At 43.3% G+C, this 18086-nt stretch overlaps 1 protein-coding gene across 2 annotated transcripts in view; it reads left to right on the top strand.

Moving 5' to 3' along the window:
• The window catches only part of LOC143887765 (ion channel POLLUX-like protein, putative (DUF1012)), a 156432-nt gene that overhangs the window by 132020 nt on the left and 6326 nt on the right, over positions 1-18086 (top strand). For both annotated transcript variants that reach the window (XM_077391940.1, XM_077391939.1), the window contains 2 exons: positions 1951-2145; positions 2229-2342. In XM_077391940.1, coding sequence (XP_077248055.1) covers positions 1951-2145; positions 2229-2342 — 309 coding nt within the window. The remainder of the gene's footprint in view (positions 1-1950; positions 2146-2228; positions 2343-18086) is intronic.

Raw genomic sequence — 18086 nt, 5'->3', positions numbered from 1 at the left:
ACCTCTTGGTTGCCGAAGGCTATACACAGACATTTGAGGTTGATTACATAGAGACTTTCTCCCCAGTTGCGAAAATTACATCTTTGAGAATGTTTATCTCCCTCGCTGTCAACTAGGATGGCCTTTATATCAGCTTGATGTTAAGAATGCCTTTCTCCATGGCGACTTAACTGAGGAGGTCTATATGAAGCAACCTCTTGGTATGTTGCTCAGGGGGAAATGTCCTCCTCAGTGGTAGACTTTGCAAATCTTTATATGGGTTCAAACAATCTCCTAGGCATGGTTTGAGAGATTCGGTGATGTTGTCATGCACTTTTGCATGAAGCAATGTGCAGTTGACCCCTCTGTTTTTACTCATCGTTCAGATGGTAGGCTTGTCCTTCTCATAGTCTATGTGGATGACATTATCATTACAGGAAGTGACACAGTTGGCATACAGGGGTTGAAGGCCTTCCTGCAGAGAGAATTTTCCACAAAAGACTTGGGGCGTTTGAGATATTTTTGCGGTTTGAGGTAGCTTATTCTGGTAGTAGTCTTTCCCTCTCGCAGATGAAGTATGTGGTAGATTTATTGGAGGAGACAGGTTCTATTGAGTATCAAACCAGTTGTTGTTCCCATGGACCCAAATACAAAACTGCTTGCAGAAGAGGGAGACTTGGCGGATGACCTTGGCAGGTACCGACTACTTGTTGGTAAGCTTATTTGTCTCACAGTTACTCGGCCAGACATCTCATATGCAGTGGGGGTAGTCAGCCAGTTTATGAGCGCACCACGCACCTCCCACTCCGTTATCTAGATTCTTCGCTACTTGAAAAGCGCTCCAGGAAAAGGTTTTGTGATGTGGATTGGGTAGGGTCTCCAGCAGATAAGCAATCCACCACTGGATACTATCTTTTGTTGGGGTAATCTAGTGTAATGGCGCAGCAAGAAACAATACATGGTTTCCAAATCTTGCTTAGAAGCAGAATATCGAGCCATGTCACATACGACTGGAGAGCTCATCTGGTTGTGATCTCTCCTATCTGAGATTGGTTTCCCTTCATCTATTCATCTCAGCTTTATTGTGACAATAAAGTTGCTATTCACTTATCTTTCAAAAAAATAAGGCGGCTATTTACATTGCTACCAATCCTGTCTTTCATGAGAGAACCAAGCACATAGAGGTAGATCATATGCCAAAGAATACAAAAGGGCGAGATATGCGTTTCCTTCACTCGATCTATGGACCAGCTAGTTGATGTTTTCACCAAAGCTTTGAGTAAAGCTAAGCTACATGATATTTGTAACAATCTAGGAATGTATGATATCTACATTTCAGCTTGAGGGGAAGTGTTAGAAGTGTGCATGTGCCTACGGGCAAGATGGTCTTTGTACAATGTTCTCTTTTTATATAAATACGTAAGTGAGGGGGTGCTATCTCCAACTCACTCTTTCCTTCTCATTTCTTCTCTTCTAACACTTGATGTAAGGGTGGATTATTCATTTTATGTATTTTTACTTGTGAGTGGAATAGTATCTTTTTTCATGTGTTCTACAAATAAAAGATAATGAAACATCCTTGAGGCTAGATGGAACACTTCTCTCAACGTTACTATGGTTCTCCTTCCCCTGTCTGCTCTTGGTTTTTTCATATGTTGTATAAATAAAAGATTAGAGAATATCCGTGAGGCTAGATAGAACACTTCTCTCAACCTCACTTATTGTCCCCTATGTTTGTAGTTCAACAATGTGATGCCATGAGTCCCATGACACTGGATTGTGGTAGATCATTCGATCTGATACACTGGTCGTAGATTTCCTTCAATAAATTTCACCAATATTGATAGGGAATTTCGTATTGATTATTCACTGAGAAGTAGTTGAAAATGTTTTTGGGGAAATCATGTAAATGCATTCAGTAAGTGATTTGTTTCACTACTTCCCTAATTCCTTTTATCTTTCTGCTTGCAGTTGTTGTTTATTGCACCTGTTCATGGTAAAAGAAAACTACCAGTTTCATTTTCAGATGTTGTGGAAGAAGAAAATCGTACTTCCCAAAATGTGGAACTTCTAGATAAAAATGATATATCAGACCATCAGACCTTTGAATTGAAGAAAGCACGTCTTGAGAATATTGTGAAGCGTCCTTCAAAGCGAGGCTCCAAGGTATGATGTTGATCAGATACAAAAATAAATAAATCTCTGGCTGCATTATACCCTAAATCATTTGTTTGGTTTTGTCTATGCAGACTTCGGATTGGAATAAAGGACCAAAAGAGTGCATACTTATGCTCGGATGGCGCCCAGATGTTAACGAAATGATTCATGAGTATGATAATTACCTTGGACCTGGCAGCAAATTGGTATTCTCCAATCCATATTATAGTCTTACATTACGTGTTTTGTGTCATTTGCTTATCTGCAATTCTGTAGTTCCAATAGAAGGTTGTATGCAATTTTGTATCTTATTTATTTCTAAGTTTTGATACAGCCAAGCAGAATTATGAGAAGCATTTACTTCTTATTTTGCATCCAAGAACACAGAAACCTTCTGAGCATCAAATATTCAAATGGGAGTGTATACTGCCTACATTTAGAGATCTGATGACTGTTTTCAGAGTTTGAGTCCCAGCTTAGAGATATGGTTGATAAAGTGGTTACCTGTTTATCGTTTGTGGATGTTGATGTGAAAATATATATATATACTAGTAAAAAACCCCGTGCGATGCACGGGCCAACAAAGAACTTTACGGACCACATCATAGGTTGATCCAAACCGTCCATGTGATGGAACACAACATAAATAGGTTGTGCCCCAAAAATCATTTCCATAGGCTGATCCTAGCCCTCCAATCTATAGAGGTTTCCATAATATGTTGTTCCTCTTAAATCGGATGGTTAAGATCACCCTATAGATTTTTTATTAAAAAAACATAAAGGAGGGGGGTAAGATTGAAATTATGTGGCTTTAATGGGTGCCTTTGTTAAAAAGTATAAAGGACGGGGTAGGATTGAAAATATGTGGGTTGAATGGGTGCCTTTGTTAAAAAAAGTCAAAAAAAGTGTTGTGTAATTCTCATAGAATTTTCAAATAATTCAAAAAATCCTTTCCTTTTCTCTTCTCCTATATAGTATATAGATATACATATTTATATGAGAAAACGGTTTCTACACACAAGTGTAGATAAGTTATCTACACACTAGCTTAAAATATAGCGGAGGGCATATTGTTTGGGTGATCCAAACCATTCATTTGATTGGCCCTCACATAGATAGGGTGTCCACAAAAAATCAGCTCCACAGGATCATCCCAACCCTACGATTTGTGGAGGTAAAATGGACGTGTATAAACCTTCACAAATCTGTCCATTTTTTGCCTCCACGGTTCGAAGGGTTAGGATGATCCTATGAAGCTGATTTTTTGGGCACACCCTATCTATATGAGGGCCCATCAAATGAATGCTTTGGATCACCCAAACAATGCGGGCCCCCACTGTATTTTAATCTAGTAGAAACCATTCTCTCTCTCTCTCTCTCTCTCTCTCTCTCTCTCTCTCTCTCTCTCTCTCTCTCTCTCTATATATATATATATATATATATATATATATATATATATATATATATATATCTGTGTGTGTGTGTGAGGAATGCTAAACTAAAGGGCACCCTTGCAAAAACTAGCTGCAAGGGTGCCCCCCCATGGGATACAAGTCACCAAAGTGCATTAATTATTTATTTACTTTTAGAGTTTCCAGAGCTCTATACTGTTGAAGAAGAGAAGAGAAGACAAAAGAGAGTGAGTTGGAGAGTAGCTCCCTCTCACTTATGTATTTATATAAAGAATGAAAAGAGTACAAAGACTAAATTGCCCTTAGGCACATATATACTTCTAACACTCCCCCTCATGCTGGAATGTATATATCATGCATTCCTAGCTTGTTACAAATATCATTTAGTTTAGCATTACTCAAAGACTTAGTAAAATCATCAGCTAGCTGATCTGCTGATCGAGTGAAAGTAGTCTATATACCCCCCTTTTGGATTCTCTGGTTTATGAAATGGCAGTCCACCTCTATGTGCTTGGTTCGCTCATGAAAGACAGGATTGGTGGCAATGTGAAAGGCAGCCTTATTGTCGCAATACAACTGGGCCGGGGACGAGGAGGAGAAGCCAATCTCAGATAGGAGGAGCACAACCAGATAAACTCCCTAGTAGTATGTGACATGGCTCGTTATTCGGCTTCTGCACTCGATTTGGCTACTACATCTTGCTTCTTACTTCCCCATGATACTAAGTTACCCTCAACGAATGTACAATATCCTGTAGTGGATCTTCTATCTGTTGGTGACCCTCCCAGTCTGCATTACAAACTCCTCCTAACTTCTCATGGCCATGTCTCTTGAAAAGCAGTCATTTCCCTGGTGCATTTTTCAAGCATCGAAGAATTTGAATCACAACTGTGCAGTGGGACGTACGAGGAGCACTCATGAACTGACTAACAACCCCCACTGCATATTATTAAAGTATAAAAGATTAAATAACGCCTTCTCCAAGAGCTTAAGCTTTTGGGGTAACTGGTTGTTTCACATGGTATCATAGTAAATGCCTGGATTCAAAACCTCCTTGATAGCAAAATCCACATGCAATGGCCAAACCCAAAAGTGGGGTCACATGTGCCACGTGTTGGCTAACCCAAAGAAAGAAGGGCACACATGAGGGGGAGTGTTAAAGTATAATAGATTAAATAACGCCTTCTCCTACAGCTTAAGCTTTTGGGGTAACTGGTTGTTTCACATATGAAATATATGGGCGAGTGACTGTTGTTAGACAACCACATGGAGAATGGAGAAGAAGACGTGAAGAGAGAACTGGGGAATCCATGAGAGAAGAGAGTCGTTAGACTTCTCTAAATCACGCCCCAATTATATTTATACTTAATAAGAAAGTTACAGAAATACCCCTATTCATCTAACACTTCCCCTCAAGCTGGAATGTATATATCGTACATTCCTACCCTGGTACACGCATCTTTCAATTTTGCAGGTCCCAAAGCTTTTGGTGAACACATCCGCAAGTTGATCGGAGACCTAGTTAACATGGTGCAAATTTCTCCTCCTTGAATCTGCTGGCGAATGAAGTGACAATCCACTTCAATATGTTTGGTTCGCTCGTGAAAAAAGGGATTGTGGGCAATATAAATAGCTGACATGTTATCACAATACAACCGTGAAGGTCTTGAAGGAGGAAAGCCAATTTCTGACAAGAAAGAACGTAGCCAAATTAACTCTCCCATTGTATATGACATAGCTCTGTACTCGGCTTCTGCACTAGATTTGGAGATAATATCTTGCTTTTACTTCTCCAGGACTTCATATTACCACCAACAAAAGTATAATAACCAGGCCAATCGTAGATCTCATGTCCGCTGGAGAACCAACCCAATCAGCATCTACGAATCCTTCTACTATCTCATGTCCATTTTTCTTAAAGCATAATCCTTTTCCTGGCATGCCTTTCAAGTATCGAATAATCTGAAGTACTGCAGCCCAGTGAGATGTGTAAGGAGAACTCATAAACTAGCTAACCACTCCTACAGCATATGAAATATCAGGTCGGGTAACAGTCAAATAAATCAACTTTCCCATTAATCTCTTGTGGGATCCTCAAATAACTCTCCTTGTTCAGGAAGGAGTCTTACATTTGGATCCATAGGAATAAATGCTGGTTTTATTCCCATGGAGCTTGTCTCCTCTAGAACATCTACAGTGTACTTCCTTTGTGATAGGGAAAGACCATGTTTAGAGTGAGCAACTTCAATTCCAAGAAAATATCTGAGAAAACCCAAGTCGTTTGACACAAATTCTTCTTGAAGGAAGATCTTCAATCTATGTATCTTGTCTTGATCATTTCCAGTAATGACGATGTCATCGACATAAACAATCAAGAAAACATATCCAGTACTGGAGTGATGGCTAAACACCGAATGATCAACCGAGCATTGTTTCATGCCAAAACGCATAACTGCAACACTAAAATGACCAAACCATGCCCTCGAAGATTGCTTCAACCCATAGATAAGGGAAGTGGGTGGGGGTGCTACAGCCAAGGTTTAAAATTTCGATTTCGGTACCGGTTTTGGACTTTTGGAAAACCGAAATTTGGTAATTTGGTTCCAAATTCCGGATCGAAATTCCGAAATTTCGGCCGAAATTTTGTTAACACTTTTTTTTAATTAAATAATGTCATTAAATCGAAATTTCGGACCAAATTAAATGGCGAAAAATTGAATTTTGGAAAATTTCGGTATCGGAATTTCGGATTTCGTCGAAATTTAAAACCATGGCTATAGCATCATAGAGTTAGGTTAGGGTTAGGTTAGGGTAGATTAGATTAGGGTTAGGATTGATTAGGGCTGATTAGGTGCGGGTTGATTAAGGAGGAGGGAAAAGAAAAGGAAAAATAGAAAAGAGGAAAAATGATATGTTAATCTACTATGGCTCTGATACCATGTTAGACAGCCACATGGAGAATGAAGGATGGAGAAGAAGAAGACGTGACGAGAGAACAGGGGAATCCACAAGAGAAGAGAGTCATTAGACTTCTCTAACTCACTACCCAATTATATTTATACTTAATAATAAGAAAGTTACAGAAATACCCCTATTCATCTAACAATTATGAGGCATATAAGCTTCCCAACTAGCCGTCGGTACCTGCCAGGGTCATCTAACAAGACGACAAAGCTTTGTATTTAGGTCCATGGGGATAGCAACCGGTTTCATACCCAAAGATCCTGTCTCATCTAGTAGATCGTGTGAAACAATCAGTTACTCCAAAAGCTTAAGTTGTTGGAGAAGGTGTTATTTAATCTTTTAAGCTTTAACACTCCCCCTCACGTGTGGCCCCTCTTTTTAGAGTTGGCCTACACATGGCACATGCGGCCCCTCTTTTTGGGTTTGGCCATTACATGTGGATCTTTTCTATCAAGGAGGTTTGAACTCAGGACCTTTTGGCTCTGATACCATGTTAGAAATGGAGTCTAGGGTTAGAAGAAAGGAAGAAGAAGAGGAGTGAAGAAGATGGCGAATCTCCACTAGGGAGCTCCTCATGTAAATGATGTATATATATAGGCCCTAAATAGGGCATCCAATGTCTACAATACCCCTAATCTACAAGTAATAACTAAACTACCCTAAATACAAGTTATTCAACACTCCCAATCAAACTGGAGTGTATATGCTATGGAACTCCAACTTGGTACAAAGAAAACTACTACAACAACTAGAAATAACAAAAAGTACATAATCTCATACACACATCCAGCTTGGTATAACACTCAAACTGATGTGGTAAATACATAATGAAAAGCATAAACAAAAGACAACGGCCACCATGAACAGCATCGAGATCAACGGCCATAAAAAAAAAAAAACAGCTCCCCCTGAAGTAGCATGACGGCGGGAGCAATTAAAAACAGGGCCTCCCCCTGAATGAGAGTCCGGAAAATACATCTGCAAACCACGAAGGATCAAACGATGACACCTCGGCAAGGAAATAGCAGTGATCCATTAAGCAAAATAGGCACACCAAAGATGCGCACCTGACAACAACGAAGCACCACGAGTGGGAACACCGACTAAGAGGCACAATGCCAAGAAAAAATAACCACCGATGGGGAAACCATCAGAGACAAGGTCGACGGGGAAACCTTAACTTGAAGAGAAGAAGAAAATGAGAAGATAAACAGCCAACGATGAGGAACCATCGTCTGGTGACAAGGTCGGCGAAATAAACATCGTCGCCTAAAGATAGGAAGAAAATGAGGGAGAATATAACCTACCAACGATGGAGACACCATCATCTGGTGACATGGTCGACGACATGAACATCGTCGTTTGAAAAGAGCCGACCAACGATGGGGACACCATCGCTCGGAAAAGAAGGTCAACGGAAAAATGAAGTTGTCTCCTGTAAGAGAGCCGACCAACGATGGGGACACCACCGCCCAGAAAAGAGAGGTCGATGGGAAAACAAATATGCCGCCTGTGAGAGAGCTGACCAACGATGGGGAAACCATCGCCCGGAAAAGAGAGGTCGGCGGGAAAACGAAGTTGTCGCCTGTAAGAGAGCCGACTAACGATGGGGAAACTATCGTCCTGAAAAATAGGTAGACGGGAAAATGAAGCCGTCACCTGTAAGAGAGCCGACCAACGATGGGGAAGCCATCGCCCGGAAAAGAGAGGCCGACGGGAAAACAAAGGCGTCGCCTGTAAGAGAGCCGACCAACGATAGGGACACCATCGCCCATTAAAGAGGTCTACGGGAAAATGAAGCCGTCGCCTGTAAGATAGCATGCGGAAACCATCGCCCGGAAAAGAAGGTCGACGGGAAACGAAGTCGTCACTTGTAAAAGAGCCAACCAACGATGGGGAAACCATCTCCCAGAAAGAAGATAGATGGGGTAAACGAAACTGTCGCCTGCAAAAAACCCGACCAACAATGGGGAAACCATTGCCCGGCAAGGATAAGGCATAAAGCTGGACAAGACTGTGTAAAACTAAGCCAAGAACATGAAAAGGAAACAACTAACATGACGAAGATTATAAGGAGAACACAACAACACTCCCTTGATAACACTCCTCCTCAAGTTGAAGGTCGAATACCTTCAACTTGCAACAAAAACGAAGACAAACAAGGCCTAATGCCTCTCTCGAACCTTTCATTGAACACTTGGTGGGTGCCTTGGAGAAGAACACAAAGGAATGAAGACAAACAAGGCACCACACCTCTCTTAGATATTTTATCAAACACTTGGTGTAACCTGAAGAAGAAGACAAAGGAACGAAGACAAATAAGACACCACACCTCTTTCGGACATTCCATCGAACACTTAGTGGGCGCGTTTGACATCATACAAAAGATATAGAAGACAAAATAAAAAAAGAGATACAAGAAGACAACAACAAGACAAGTAAAAGGCAACAACAAGACAAAGATACAACACACTCCATCCATGGAACTACATGAGGGTTTCAACAAAAAATGAATGACTTCAAGGCACCACACCTTTCTCGGACATTTCACCAAACACTTGGTGTGCACCTTGAAGAACAACACAAAAGACAGAAGACAATGAATCGAGAGGAGAAAGGACAAAGAATAGGATGGAGTGGATGGGGGAAGAGACTCAAAACATGAAAGAAAGAAAGGATTTAAAACATAAAGAGAGGTGAAAGAAGCTAGAAAGAACCCAAAATGGGTTCTCGGCAAGGGTTGTGGCAACTAAGTAGATTTTCCTTCTTTTTTCTTTTGGGATTTATGGCAAACCCAAGAAGATAAACGTGCACAAGAAAGAGGAAAGAGATAGATTGCCGAGAGAGGAGAGAGATTTGCGAAAAAAAGGAAAAGGATGGGGAGAGAAATGAGGAGATAAAATCTAAAGGGAAAGATTTTAGGGATTTAGAGAGAGAAAATAGGATTTGTAATTTCGGCAACTCGAGAAAAGAGAAAATAAAACCGATAGAATGGTGTGAGAGAGAGAGAGAGATAGAGAAAAATGAGAATGGCGTGATGGATGAAACACTTCTTCTTTCTTCCCTAAGATCTTTGCTCTAATAGCATGTGAAAATACCAGTTACTCCAAAAGCTTGTTAGAGAAGGTGTTATTTAATCTTTTAAACTTTAACAGACTTAATATATACTTTCTCTGTGAGAGGGAGAGACTTAATATATACTTCCTCAATCCCCAAAAATATCGTAGACGGCCAAGGTCTTTTGTGGAAAATTCTTTTTGCATGAAGGCTTTCAACCTCTATATGCCAACTGTGTCACTCCCTGTAATGATAATGTCATCCACATAGACTACAAGAAGGACATGCCCAGCATCATATCGCTGACTAAATACTGAGTGATCAATTGCACACTGCTTCAAGTCATATCGCATGATAGCATCACTAAATTCCCAAACCATGTTCTAGGAGATTGTTTGAGACCATATAATAATTTCCGAAGCTGGTATACTAAGGATGACATCTCTCCCTGAGCAACATACCCAGGAGGTTGCTCCATTTGCACCTTCTCAATCAAGTCTCCATGGGGAAAGGCATTCTTGACATCGAGCTAATATACGGGCCACCCTCTATTGATGGCAAGGGAGATCAACACTTTGACAGAATAAATTTTGGCAACTGATGAGAAGGTCTCTGTGTAGTCAACCTCGAAAGTCTGTGTATATCATTTTGTAACCAAGTGCACCTTAAGGCGCTCAACTGTCCCACTTGGCAAGTATTTGATGGCAAAGACCCAATGACAGTCCACAGGCTGACCAGAAGGGAGAGGAACCAAATCCCAAGTATGATTGGCCTGAAGGGCTACCCTCTCAATATCCATAGCAGCACGTCAACCTAGGTGAGCAAGAGCCTCGTGCACAGACTTCGGCGAAGAGACGGAGGACAAGGAAGACACAAAGCTACAAAACAAAGGGGTGAGATGATCATAAGAAGCATTAGAGGAAATTGGATGTGCAGTGGTACGGAAATGTGTACGTGAGGCAATAGGAGAATCTACAGGAATATCAGTGTAAGGAAGGGGAGGTACCTGACATGGAGCATTCGTGATCTCCGGCTAAAAAGATGATGCCTCGGGCGTAGGGGGGACATTTGGGCTCGGTCGTCGCTGATAGACCTTCATAGGAGCTGGTGGAGGAGGCTCCGTCACCGACAATGGTGTGGGAGGGGACTCAACCGGATCAGGAAGAACCAGAAGAGAGAGAGGGACCAGTGAGGCAGGAATATCTTTCCCACTCTCAGTGGGAGTAGTAAAGAAAGAGACAGACTCAAAGAAGGTAACATTGGAGGAAACAAAGAGCCTGCGAAGCTGAGGACTGTAACACCGATAACCTTTCTGGGTACGAGAGTAACCCAGAAAGACACAGCGCTCCGCCCGGGGGTCAAATTTATCCTGACTAGGAGCAAGGTTATGAACAAAGCAAACACAACCAAGGACCCGTGGGGTAATAGGAAATGAATCACCCTGAGGATGTAAAATGGAGAAGGGATACTTACCATCTAAAACCGAAGAGGAAAGGCGGTTAGTCAAGAAACAGGAGGTAAGTATGGCATCGCTCCAATAGGCTTTAGGGACTCGCATTTGAAAGAGAAGGGCCATATCAAGTAAATACCTCAATTTCCTCTCAGCTACACCATTTTGTTGGGAGGTTTAAGCATAGGAGGATTGATGTACGATGCCATGAGTAGCGAAGAACTCCTGAAAACCATTTGATGTAGAAAAGTACTCCCTAGCATTATCAGTGCGCAAACATTTAAGAGCGCAATCATATTGGTTAGTGATCTCAGCATGAAATGTGCGAAAAGAATGAAAGTCCTTAGAGCGATCCTTAAGTAAAAAGAGCCATATCATACAAGAAAAAGCATCCACAAAAACAATAAAGTATTTTTATCCAAAAAGAGGCGTGGTCCTTGAGGGACCCTATACATCAAAATGCACCAACTCAAAAGGTCTCGAGACCCGACTAACAATTTGGGAAGGAAAGGACACACGATGGTGCTTCCCAAGTTCATATGACTCGCACTGAAATGACTGAAGTGGGTGAGAGGCAATGGAGGTCTGCTAAAGCCTCTGAAAGGAGGGATGGCCAAGGTGGCGTTACCACTGATGGGCATCAACGGAACTATGCAAAATTGTAGGCGACGGCCTACAGTCAAGATGATAAGGCCATCCACCTCACGATAAGAACCAATCGTCTTCCCAGTCAAGAGATCCTAAAAGACACAATAAGTAGGGGAAATGAGACAGAACAGTTAAGATTTTTGGTAAGCTGGCTGACAGAGAGTAAATTAAAATGAGATTTGGGGACACAAAGTGCTGACGATAAGGTAAGGCTGGAATGAGGGGAAAGAGTCCCAACCCCAGAAATGGGAGCAGTGGTCCCATTGGCAAGAGTAACAGAATAAGAGACATAATGAAATGACTGAAAGGAGCTAAGTGAAGTAGAATTACCGGTGATGTGGTTTAAGGCCTCGGAATCATGCTAATAAGTAGAGAGGCAGGTGAAGTACCTGGCTGTGCAAAACCCGCAGTAGGCGGTTGGCTGCTTAAACGAAGGCGCTGAAACTCCTCATAGTCAGCCTTAGAGAGAAGGAAAGAATCATTAGGTGTCGCTGGGATGGTGGAGGAGGATGTAGAGGCATCAGGAAGACAGGCGGCAATGATGTGAGCAGAAAGCTAGGGTCGAAGCTCAGGATGTAAAGCATAGCACGTATCCACATGATGCCCAGCCACCTGACAGTGACTGCAATAAGGACATCCACATCCACCATGACCACTACCGCCTCCACCATCTCGGCCACCACTCCACGTGGAACTGTCCTTGTTGCCTGTTGAGGAAGAGAATGAGAGAAAGAAATTGTGAGTTAGGGAGTCTCCCCCTCACTTATGTATTTTATGTAATGAGAAATGTACAAAAGACGGATATGCCCATAGGCATATACATACACTAACACTCCCCCTCAAGCTGGAATGTATATGTCAAACATTCCTAGATTGCTACAATTATCACTCAATTTAGCTATGTTCAATGGCTTGGTAAACATATCCGCTAATTGGTCCACCGATCTAGTGAACACTGTGCTTATTTCTCCTTTTTGAATCCGGTGCCGAATGAAGTGGCAATCAACCTCGATATGTTTAGTTCTCTCATGAAAGACTGGATTTGTGGCAATGTGAATCACTGCCTTATTGTCGCAATATAACTGACAAGGAGATGATGGGGAGAAACCGATCTCTGACAAGATAGAGCGTAACCAAATGAGCTCTCCACTTGTGTGTGCCATAGCTTTATACTCCGCCTCTGCACTAGATTTGGAGATAACATCATGTTTCTTACTCCGCCATGACATAAGGTTACCTCCCACAAATGTGCAGTATCCTGTGGTAGATCTCCTATCAGCTGGAGATCCTGCCCAATCTGCATTTGTGTACCCTTCTATCTTCTGATGTCCATGTTTCTTAAATAGCAACCCTCTACCTGGAGCACTTTTTAAATACCGAAGAATCTAAAGAACTGTTGCCCAGTGTGAAGTACAAGGTGAACTCATCTGTTGGCTGACAGCACCAACAGCAAAGGAGATATCTTGGCGTGTGACTGTAAGGTAGATAAGTTTACCAACCAGCCTCCTATATCTGCCTGGGTCATCAACAAGTCTCCCTCTTCAGGTAGTAACTTCACATTTGCGTCCATGGGAACTGAGGCAGGTTTCACTCCAAGACAACCTGTCTCCTCAAGCAGGTCTAAGACATATTTCCTTGGTGAGAGAGAAATCCCCTTTGTCGAATATGCAACTTCAATACTCAAGAAGTATCTAAGACGACCCAAATCCTTGGTAGAGAACTCATTTTGCAAGAATGTCTTCAATTTCTAGATCCCACTGTATCACTGTCACTGATGATGATGCCATTGACATAGATTATCAAGAGTACACACCCAACTGTAGACTAACAGCTGAACAAAGAAAGATCAACTGCACACTGTTTCATACCAAAGCGCATAATAGCATCACTGAACCTTTCAAACCATGCTCTAGGTGACTGCTTAAGACCGTAAATGGCTTTCTTTAATCGGCACACAGAGGATGACATCTCCCCCTGAGCAACATACCCAGGAGGTTGCTCCATGTAAGCTTTCTCTGTGAGCTCACCATGAAGAAAAGCATTTTTGACATCCAACTGATGTAGAGGCCAACCCTGATTAACAGCAAGAGAAAGTAGAACACGCACTGAAGGAATCATCGCCACAGGAGAAAATGTCTCGCCATAGTCCACCCCAAACGTCTGAGTGTACCCTTTGGCAACCAAGCGTGCCTTAAGGCTCTCAACAGAGCCATCAGGCAAATATTTCACAGTATAGACCCAACGACACCCAACAGGGCGTGCACCAGGAGGCAGTGGAACTAAATCCCAAGTCTGATTTGCCTAAAGGGCATCCATCTCAAGGTCCATAGTAGCACCCCACTCCGGGTAAAACTGTGGAAAGCAGGTGTGAGAGCATCATATGAAACAAAAGACGGAATAGGATGAGCAGTACTATGAGACCGAGTGCGGGAGGCAATAGGAGAGTCGATAAATACCTCAGATGTGGAAGGAGGGAGCTCCTGATGGGCTGGCGATGGCGCTGCTGGAGATGGATGAGCTGTAGAGGTATGGCGGCGCTGATAGGTCTTCTTAATTAATGGTGCCGGGGGCCAAGAAGGTACCTGTAAGGGAGGAGAGGTATCTGGAACAAGAACCACAGAAGGAGAAGGTAAGAGAGACGATGGAGATGGACAGACTACCGGGTCAAGAAGAACGGGAATCGGTAGAGGATAATCTGACGAATGAGAGAGATGGGTCGTATCCGGAGAGCTCAGAAAGAAGGGCTCAGTCTCGAAGAATGAAACATCCGCCGAGACATAAGATCGACGCATCCGAGGGCTATAACAACGATAACCTTTCTGGGTGCATGAGTAGCCGAGGAAAATGCATTGTTCAGATTTTGGATCTAATTTATCCAAACCAGGTCCAAGATTGTGGACAAAGCAAACACACCTGAATACCCGAGGAGGAAGTGGAAATGGCTCATGATGAGGACGTAAAATTGAGAAAGGGGATGAGCCGCCTAGAACCGAGGATGGAAGCCGATTGGCTAGATAGTTAGTAGTGAGAACTGCATCGCCCCAATAAGATTTGGGAACTCGCATCTGGAAGAGAAGAGTGCGAGTTCCATCCAATAATGATCGCATTTTCCGTTCAGCGACACTATTCTGTTGAAAGGTGTGAGCACAGGAAGATTGATGTAGTATACCACAAGTGGAAAGGAATTCCTCAAAACCATTGGATTTTGAGAAATATTCCCTGGCATTATCAGTGCGAAGGCATTTGAGAGCGCAATTAAATTGGTTAGTAATTTCTGAATGAAAAGTACGAAAAACAGAGAATACTTCTGAGCGATCTTTCAGTAAATAAAGCCAACACATACGTGAATAATCATCAATAAAAATGACAAAATAACGATGTCCAAAAACAGAGGTAGTCAGTGCGGGACCCCATACATCGGAATGCACTAAATCAAAAGGGTGTGAGGCCCGACTAACAGGCCTAGACGAGAAGGACACCCTATGGTGTTTCCCAAGTTCACAGGCCTCGCACGTCAAGGGGGTAACAGAAGAAGAAACTATAGATGTCCGTCGCAAACTATCAAGGCTGGGATGTCCAAGACGGCAGTGCCACTGATATGCGTCGCTGGAGCTATGTAAAATGGTACGAGAAGGGCTATAGTCCAGACAATAAAGCCCATCTATCTCACGGCCCAAGCCAATCGTCCTCCCAGTCAAGAGCCTGAAACAAGCAATAAGAGGAATAAAATACTAAGCTGACTAACTGCGAGTAAATTAAAGGGTGACTTAGGTACACATAGAACAGAGGACAATGTAAGTCCAACACGAGGAGAAATATCACCAACACCAGAGATAGGAGTGGAGCTCCCATCAGCCAGTGTGATGGACTGATCAGAAAGTGGACGAAATGAACGAAGTGTGGAAGAAGTACCTATCATATGATTGGAGGCTCCAGAATCAATGATCCAGGAGCTGGAGCTAGTAAGAAGAGATGCAGGGGAGCTACCTGGCTGAGCAAAAGTTGTAGTCGGGGGATGGCTAGTAGACCTGAGATGCTGTAACTCATCATAGTCAGCACGAGACATAAAAACACCATCAGCCTGAGGCCTAGTGCTGGGCGGAACGGAAGCAGAGGGCTCAGAAGAATCTGGTGCAGCGAGGTGTGCGGAGCGGCCAAAATGAGCCTCAGAGGAGGGACGAAGCTCAGGGTGCAAAACATAGCAAGTCTCCATATAGTGTCCCTCACAACGACAATGTGAGCAATATGGACGCGGTCGTCCACCACGCCCTGCAGGAAGATCACGTCCACCGCGACGACCACCACGGCCAGAGTCACGGCCACGGCCATGACCAAAGGTGCCTCCACCCCAAGTAGCACGGTCACCTACGCCATAGGCAGCAGTGGCACTAATATCAACCGAAGGAGCCGACACAGAGTCCCCAAGAGTACACTGCTGGGCACGCAAGTAAACCTCCTAAAGAGAGGGCATCGTGCCAGATCCAAATATTTGCTGACGGAGATGCATGTACTCAGGACCCAAAGTCTCGAGAAACTGAACGACACGTATCTAATCACGCTGCTGCGCGGCCGTAGTCAAATCATAAGAGGCATAAGAACATCTAACTGCTGGAAATGGGATACAAGCTGACTGTAGTAGGTCGAGAGAGGAGTGTCTCCACGGCGAAGGTTCATCTACTGAGAATATGTGGAACAGATTCGAGAGAGGTTGCCTTTCCTAGAGAAGGTAGTAGCAGTATGATCCCAAACCTTGCGAGCAGTGGGAAGGTGTATCAGGGTCCCGGAAATCTCAAGGGACATACTCTGCTAGAGGAGAGTACAGATAAGGGCATCATCCTGCTTCCACTTATCATAAGTGAGATCACTAGAAGGAGGGGGTCACGACGAAGAATAGAAATCTTCCCCTAGCAATGAGATAGGTCTCCACAACCACTTTCCAATTCAGGTAATTGGAACCATCAAGCTTGACTGTGGTCATGGGAAGAAAAGAACCATCCCTCGAAGAAGACGGAGAATTATAAGAGGAGGAGGATGGGTGAGCCGTAGGAACAGTAGCCACAGGGGGCCGCCAGAGAGAGGGATCCTCAATAACGGGGCTATCCATGAGTAAATAATCAAATAGAGAATCAACTGACGAGAAGAAACGATGCCGAGGCGGAGAGGAGAGAAATCAATAATGGAGATTGCGGGTCCGAAGAGAGACAAATGATAAATAGGGCATGAAAGAAACCCCTGCTGACATGATGAAGACACACAGATCTAGGGATATAAGATTGGGGCTGCGAAAAGAAGACGAAAGTAGGTAAAAGAGATTTAAGCCATTGGGAGAAAAAAGACAGAGAAAGTGAGGCTGTGGAAGCAAATTTCTAGGGTATAGAAATGGTTTTTTTTAGGGTATTGTAGCGGGGAGGGGAGGCGGTGGGGTAGTTTACTGTAGCAGGGAGTGGAGGAGTTAGGGGAAAGGGAAGAGGGGCAGTGGGAGGAGGAGAAGGGAAGGGAAAGAAAGAGGGTGGGGGCGGGGATGTTGGGTTAGGGTTAGAGGAGAAGGGAGAAAAGAAGAGGGAGGGTGAGGGGCTGCTATGGGGTCCCTAGGGAATCAAAACCCTAGGGCTCTGATACCATGTTGAGGAAGAGAATGAGAGAAAGAAATTGTGAGTTAGGGAGTCTCCCCCTCACTTATGTATTTATATATAATGAGAAATGTACAAAAGACGGATATGCCCATAGCATATACATACACTAACATTGCCTAACTAGAACGGCCAGATCAGTGTAGGGGCATAAAGACATCCAGCTGCTGACAAAGGGAGACGAACTGACTATAGAAGGCAGCTAGAGGAGAATCGCCACTCTGGAGATGTATTTAATCAGAATATGTAGACAAGGGGAGACGAACTGACTATAGAAGGTAGCTAGAGGAGAATCGCCACGCTGGAGATGTATTCAATCAGAATATGTAGTACAAATGCGAGTGAGGTTATCCACCCCAGAGTAAAGAATAGATGTGTGATCCCAGATGGCTTTAGATGTCGGCAGGCACATCATCGTGCCAACATTATGAGAGTCCATGCTCGCCAGAGAAGAGTGCGAATCAGGCCATATCCTACTGCCATCTAGCATAAGAGGGATCCATGGAAGATGGAGGATTGTTCTTAATGAAATCGAGCTTACCCCGAGCAAGAAAGTAAGTCTCAACCGCCATATGCCAGTTGAGGTAATTGGACCTGTCGAGTTTTTCCGAGGTCATCTGTGGATAAGAATGCTCCATAGAATGAGAATAGCTAGAAGGAGCTGCAGGTGGAAGAGCCGTGCTGACAGGAGGATCTATGAAGACAAAGAAAGAAGGAGGCTCACAACCACTACAATTGCGAAGGAATAAAAGTGAAGGGAGAGATCAATAGGTGGGTCCCAACATCAAT

This window comes from Tasmannia lanceolata, unplaced genomic scaffold, assembly GCF_043159265.1.
Source record: "Tasmannia lanceolata isolate RefF3 unplaced genomic scaffold, GAP_Taslan_0.1 ptg000012l, whole genome shotgun sequence".
NCBI lineage: Eukaryota > Viridiplantae > Streptophyta > Magnoliopsida > Canellales > Winteraceae > Tasmannia > Tasmannia lanceolata.
The sequence above is the reverse complement of the archived record's forward strand: the minus strand, read 5'-3'. Positions and strand labels throughout refer to the sequence as shown.